General features: G+C 35.6%; 1 protein-coding gene across 1 annotated transcript; it reads right to left on the bottom strand.

Moving 5' to 3' along the window:
- Nucleotides 1-571: 571 nt before the first annotated feature.
- On the bottom strand, nt 572-5,806 carry cd4-2.2 (CD4-2 molecule, tandem duplicate 2). Its single transcript, XM_026939753.3, has 10 exons — nt 5,607-5,806; nt 3,975-4,024; nt 3,703-3,861; nt 3,420-3,545; nt 2,596-2,829; nt 2,168-2,421; nt 1,863-1,971; nt 1,411-1,553; nt 1,262-1,329; nt 572-1,017 (listed from the first exon to the last, which is right to left on the bottom strand). Exons 2-10 carry the CDS (start codon nt 4,009-4,011, stop codon nt 915-917), a joined length of 1,233 nt encoding a protein of 410 aa, XP_026795554.3. The 5' UTR covers nt 4,012-4,024; nt 5,607-5,806; the 3' UTR covers nt 572-914.
- Nucleotides 5,807-7,471: the final 1,665 nt, after the last annotated feature.

Genomic DNA, 7,471 nt, shown 5'->3' with positions numbered 1-7,471 from the left:
GCTGTATATTTGTACAAGCATCTATATATTCTTTATTCTTATAGTCTTATATTCAAATATATTCTTTTTAAAAACTGTCTCCTCACTGATTATATTTGTATATAGACTCTCAAATCTAAATCTAGTAAATACATAAATTTCATATTAGTATCACTGTACTTTGTTAATCATATGATTAAGGTGAATACCTGAATAGGATTTTAAGGGCTTAACAAACATATACCTATTATTCAAAATCATGGTGCCATGGATAGATGAACTGACAGCAGTCCTTAGAGTACTGCGGCAGATAAGCGACAGAAGATGGCACTGAAAAGTTCCTGAGGATTCTGTTTGCAGACCTGGGCCCAGAGTGACAGCGTGCTATTGTGTTTGCTTTCTAACCCACAAACATATGTGTCATAGAGTAGCACCCATTTTTCAGTGGTGTGTGTGTATGTGTGTGTGTGTGTGTGTGTGTGTGTATGGCCACCTGTGCAGCTCTAACAACATCTGTAACAGCGCAAGCGGGAAGTGTTGCTACCTCATGCTGGTGCAAATGTAACAAAACACACACATATTTGCGCACACATGCTTATACACAGGTTTTATTGCAATGTTTAATTAAGGTAGAAGAAAGAAACTCTTGAATATACATTAAAACAAATTCAGCAAATGTAAAATTCCTCTAATTATGTATCCCTAAAAGTTCATAAAAACATTTTCAGGATAGGATATTATTTACAAATTACAGACACAAGAAAACTCAGAAAAGGATGTGCTTATTTTTGATTATTAAAATGTTTCCATATTATTTTAAACAAGGAATAAAAGATGATATAAGAATGAAAATAAACAAGCTATGATCAGCATTTTCCTGGTAGATCTGCAGATCTCCTGTATTATTGTCCTCCACTCCTTGACACTTTGACCCATTATTCGTTTAAGTAGCTGTACTGGTGCCTGGGAAGAGAAGGAGGCCGCTCTCTTTTCCCTGTACGCGTACTCTCTTTTCCCTGTACCCTACTGTTGTCTGCTCTTTAGAGAGAAAACAATATAACGGTGTGTAATGTTAATGAAATTACATTATACATATGTCAGAAGGAGTCAATAACAAAGTCATTTGAATATAACAGTCATATTTGAATTTACATGGCTTTCAAAATAATTAAACTGGGGCTGAATCACCATAATCAATATGTGGATCATATTTCTGAATTTGAATATGTGTTTACTCTATAATCTATTTTTATTTCTATGTATAACAAAGAGGAAAGTCTACCTGCCACACGTGCAGTAAACCCTGGATTTGAGAGACAGCTGCTTAGACTTCAGTTTCTTCATCTTCCTCTGAGGAAGAAAAAGCAGTATGAGCCACTTTATGTCTCTATCATTCTCTGTTCATTCATTCGCTCCATTTTTTTTGCTCACCTTCATCCGTTTGTTCCTGCAGTAAATCAGTATAATGATGACAACCAAGAAAACAGTAGACACTGCCACGGCAACCCAGACCCACAATGGTACACCGCTCACAGGCGTGTACCATGTTACGTTAGAATCTCCAGAACCGTTATCTAAGGTGGAAATGGATGTTGAACACGCACACACACACACACACACACACACACACCAAAAGAACCTGTGCATTACTTGGGCAATTTCAACGTATAGTATAGTGTTAGTATGTATAGTGCTAAATGAAGATTTTAGGAAGATAAACCGTTTAATCTCATGCAAGAATTCTAACAAGTAAGAATAATTTTGATGGAATCTTTCCACTAGCCCCGCCCCCAAAGCTTAAACTTGTTCTGAATTTTTTTATACACATGAATTTCTATGTATTTGCAGTATGATGTTTAGGAAGCTTCAGATATTGTGCTTACCAGGAGTAGGAGTAGTTTTTAAAACCGTCAATTTCAGCTTAGCACTCAGAGATTTTCCACCTTCAAACACCAGACTGCACACATACACACCAGCATCATCAGCATTCACCTGACAAATATTGAAAAATTGTACAAATTGTTACACTATAACATAGAAGCACATGTTTTATAATGAGGGTTGAAGAATTTAATACATTTTCATCCTAATTAGAAGCGTATATGATTTATATATGTTGAAAAAAATAGGATAATTTTTAACTAAAGTAAAATTAAAAAGAAACACAGTAAACATTCTTGGTTTTCACCCTTTTCAGTGTCACATTAAAGTATTTATTCAGCTGCTCGTCACGGACGGTGACTTTATCAGTGCTGACACCAGTGCTGTTCCACTTAACATCGCTGTTTGTTCTCATTAATGCAGGGAAGCTGATGTGAGAGGCAGTCTCACTTGTCCACGAGCCCCCCGTTATGGGCAGTGTGCTCGGGGCAGGTAGAAAACACGGGAGCTCTGCAATGCCCCCTTCATAAGTTGTAACTTCCTCTGTGGTGTTCAGAGGACCTGATGAGAGTAAACAGGTAGTTGTACTAATCATCAAATTAACAATATAATTGCCATATATTATACTGTATTACACATATGTGTTTAGCAGTCACTATAATGCATTAGCCTACCTAATTAGGATTTACATTCCTAACATGGAAGAGCCATGAGAATATATTTAGGGAAACATACCAACAACAGTGATTTTCACATTTAACTTGAACACTTCTTCCCCATTTACATCTGTGATATGGCAGGTCCAGAGGCCAGCATTATCCGAGGTCACAGATTCCACCACAGTCATACTTTGGCTATACGATTTAGAATCTGGTGCTGTCCAACAAATTGTTCCTTTAAAGTCTTTAGTAACATCACAGTTCAGGTTTGTGCCAGTGGAGTACAGCACTGAAGAAGGGTTCGCATGGGCTGGGACAACAGAAGAAAAGAAGAGAGAAAGAGGAAGTAGAAATTGTCATTTGAGTATTATTGAAACTGAACGCTTGGTACTCTTACTTTATTACATTTCCAAGAATTTTTTTTTTAACCCATATATTCATTTAGACCTTCAAAGTACACTAGACTAGGCATTAGTCATGCTTATGCCCAGCACACTTACTGGGATTGAATGGTGTTTTCAGGCAAAATGAAAACTAAAATAAACATCTAATAGTTTAAGATAAGTAATAATAGTTACTTTTCACATGATAATATGATATTAACTGAATCAGTTAAAAATGTGTACTTTTTAATTCTAAATACTTGTACTTAATTCTAAATAAATGTACTTCTAAGAACATTTAAAAGTAGCTGCTTTTTTACTTTTACTTGAGTATATTTTTGGCTGGATACTTTGAACTGTGCAACATTTTGACACATTATCCCATAAGTATAATTTCTCAGTATTTTTTCCAAGACTGTGTGTCTAACACCTGATGATGATTTATTAACAACTGTGATTAAGTCAAGATGCATTTGTTAAAATACTGTATACAACAGGAAAGTTGCAGTCTTCTCACCTGACACCACATACAGTTTGTGCGTAGTTGTGCTGCATGTGTAGACTCCAGAGTCTTCGCTCTTCACTGCCGTAATTTTCAATGAGGTTTTTTCTATCCGTGCCCTCTGACTAACGTGTAAACTGCCTTAAAAATTAAACCATTCACACCATCACACAACCACAGACAACAAGAGACCATGTATTGTGTGTGTTCCTTAGAACTCGAAGCTAAATGCTTACTGTGAGACAGTTTGATGATGACAGCAAGTATAAAATAAAAAGTTAATTAAAGCTTTTGATACCTTTGCGTTCTCGTCCTGTCGTGGATATGCCTAGCACCAGGACGTTGTTGAGTTTCCACTCTATTTCGGCATTTGGCTTCGCACTAGGGCAGTCCATTTTTACATCAGTTCCACTTTGCTGATAAACATCTTCACAACTTCCTGTGGTTACACAAAAAGCTGCAACGAAGACAAACTCCAAGTTAGTAATAATTTAAGTGTAGCGTAATTATGTTGAAAGATAAGGTATGAACTGTGTCATTATATGTGTACTGATTAATATTTTCACTTACCAAAGGTGATCCAAAGGATGTTTTTTGACCTAAACATTTCTGTTCAGATACTGAAGAAGAAAAAAATCCACTAAACAATGTAGCTTTATTAATGACATGATGATGATTTGTGCTACCTGAGTCTAGGTAGCAAGATTTTGTTGTACAGTAACATTCTGATATTGATTCTGCTACATTTTCTTTCTTCTTCCAAATATGCTTAGCTTAATATATTTTTCAGACGGTAATGTAAAGATCAAAAAACCAAGGCTGCAACAGCTATTTCCGTTCATGCCACTTTTGTTTTTCTCTTCGATGCACTATTCTAACCCTGTGCATGAGCGGGTTGTGCTTTTTCCCAGTGAGCATAACTATCAATACAAATAGGGATACAAATTTGAATACAAAATGCAACATATCAGGACTTTAAACTATAATTTGGGGCATCACACCTGCTAAAATAAAGTGTTTCGTACATAGAGTGTTACATAAATCTGTACAAACTACACAGAAAATCATTTAAAATGTGTTATTAATATTTATATAAGAATTTATAATATATATAAGAATTTTCCAAAGCACTATGCAGAATTGTAGTTATTGCTGATCCTATGATTATATTGACTATAATTACAAATATAATTATTGCTGATCCGTTGCTGATTACGTTTGTGTCATGTCTACAGACTAAATACTGTAATAAAAGTTTTATCAGTCATTCTCACTCAACACTATAGACAAAAATTAAACACAAAGTAATGTAACAGCAATAACACTGTCTGCTGTAAGTAACCACTAAATAACTGTTTTTTTCTGTTTTAAATGCCTTTATTAAAACTGTAACTCCCTTTTTTTTTACAGTGTGAGGGTCAACTGACGATTTCTTTACTGTGTGCAGTTCATTTAGTTTATATACAGAAGGTCTGACAATATCTCTTCCCTCAAACTGCTCACTGCAACTTTGTGGCTGCCTCTAAATTTTCTGTATAATGAATTTAATGTTTGTGGGGTTTTTATTATTTTGTTTTTCTTTTTATGCTTGTATTCCCACCATAATTTTACTAATTGTGTTGTTCTTTTAACTACACTGCAATTGAAAAAAAATTTTTTAAATAAAAATCAATGAACACACATCATGCAAAAAAGAAAAAGAAACTGTAATCACTTTGCAGTTTGTGGCTGGTAAACTACTACTTGAATAAAAACTACTGTCATTTTAAATTTCTCACAGAGCTTGACATTTTCTTTTTCAGTGCCAGTGTCACTTTTTAAATATTTTATATTTTATTGTGATAAAATACTTGTGATTGATTTTATTTTAATGTATTATTATTATTATTATTATCATTATAATTGTTATTATTAATGTTTATAATAAAAATAAGCTGCAAATGCTGGCTACTCAAGTCCAAAAAATACACTTTTAAAAAAATTAATTCACAATAAAATATATTTATTTTTACTTGCTTATAAAATTCTCAGTTTCTGAAATTAATCTGTTCATTTATTAAATATATTTCTACTTTAAAGCAATTTTTCCAGTCATTGACAATGACAAAAAAGGAGGTTTGACTGACATTAGAGACTAACAAACCGTTAAGAATTTTTTTTTTAATGAGATTAAAAGAATAAGTGCTATTTTGTGGTACTTACAGGAGAGTTGAGCTGAGTGTGTGCTGACTGCTTTGTTAGTAAAGTAGGTTAATGTAGATTTGCGAGCAGCTGTTCTCTTCTGCACAGTAGCAGAGGAGGAGAAATGAGAACATACAAGAGAGCGGAAGAGAAAAATGGTAATGTGACACGCAGTTTGTGGGAAAAAGTGCAGTGAGAAGTGTGTGTAACCCTCAGTTAAAATGATGTAGCCACATCTCAGTTCTTTATAACATATGCATTTGTTGTGTAAATGCAATATATTCAGGCAGACAAAACATTTGAGGCATGAGGAATAGACAGCCTGTTACTGGAGTTCAGGATTATTTTGTTTGCTTTCGCAAACTGATCATATAACCACAGAAGGTTATTGGAACTACAGGAAATGCTTATTACAGTGTCACAGTAAACATCAGTTCCATGCTTCATATTTATTAACAATAAATAGTGAAACAAAAATAATTTTTGCCTCCATATTATAATTTATAAAGTTTTTTTAAGCCTAAAATTACTTCTTGTCAACGTAGCCACCAAAATCCTGACCAGCAGGCATTAAAATTAAGAAATGAAATGAATAAATAATTTTAAAAAAAAATCACTATATAAAGAATCTATAATATGTATTTTTCTTAAAAAGCTCTACATGCATTTTCAGGTACAAAATGCATTTTTACTTTCTTCTTCCAGTAAGTTCATTAAGATGAATAGTATGAGAAAAAACATGCCTCCCTATCAAAATTTTATTTTAAAAATACACTATATTGCCAAAAGTATTGGGACACCCCTCCAAATCATTGAATTCAGGTGTTCCAATCACTTCCATGGCCACAGGTGTATAAAATCAAGCACCTTTGTGAAAGAATGGATCGCTCTCAGGAGCTCAGTGAATTCAAGCATGGTACCGTGATAGGTTGCCACCTCTGCGATAAGTCCATTCGTGAAATTTCCCCACTACTAAATATTCCACGGTCAACTGTTAATGGTATTATAACAAAGTGGAAGCAATTGGGAGCAACAGCTGCGCAGCCATGAAGTGGTAGGCCACGTAAAATCACAGAGCGGGGTCAGCGCATGCTGAGGCACACAGTGCGCAGAAGTCGCCAACTTACTGCAGAGTCAATAGCTACAGACCTCCAAACTTCATATAGCCTTCAGATTAGCTCAAGAACAGTGTGTAGAGAACTTCATGGGATGGGTTTCTATGGCCGAGCAGCTGCATCCAAGCCACACATCACCAAGTGCAATGCAAAGCGTCGGATGCAGTGGTATAAAGCACGCCGCCACTGGACTCTAGAGCAGTGGATAGATAGATAGATCATTGTATTTCTACAACGAGATGAATGGAATGACGGGTCACATCTTCCCCCTATAAGGAGAGAAGAGGTCCTTAAAGCAGCCATGCAAGGCGCTAACGTCCTCTCTCATCCGCGATAGAAGAACATTAACAGAACAGTCAAAGCAATAAACAAAGTCACAAACACATACGACATCATACAATGGAGCAGTTACGTGAGGGGTCTTTTTTGCTGGCTACAGTACGGGAGGGTGGGGGGGGTGGGGGGGGGTGGGGGGGGCAAGAGATTAGAAAAAAGAAGAAAATGTGACACTGAGGCAGTCCTTGACTAGGGCAGAGTATTTACGAAAACAGTGTGTACTAGCCGAATTTGATATGGTGTGCTTTCGGGAGCTGTTGTTATCACAGCTGTGTGTCTTTGGAGTGTCCAGTGCAGATCAGAGTCAAAACAAAGCATATTCTGCGATGAAGGTCCTCTGGGAGAAAGAAAAATTAGCCGGGGAAGAAAATGCACAAATATAATCAAGCAAATCTAAGAACTCAGGAGATCGTACAATTTAGTCGGGCACCTGGT

The sequence above is a fragment of the Pangasianodon hypophthalmus genome, chromosome 1, assembly GCF_027358585.1.
Source record: "Pangasianodon hypophthalmus isolate fPanHyp1 chromosome 1, fPanHyp1.pri, whole genome shotgun sequence".
Lineage (NCBI taxonomy): Eukaryota > Metazoa > Chordata > Actinopteri > Siluriformes > Pangasiidae > Pangasianodon > Pangasianodon hypophthalmus.
The sequence above is the reverse complement of the archived record's forward strand: the minus strand, read 5'-3'. Positions and strand labels throughout refer to the sequence as shown.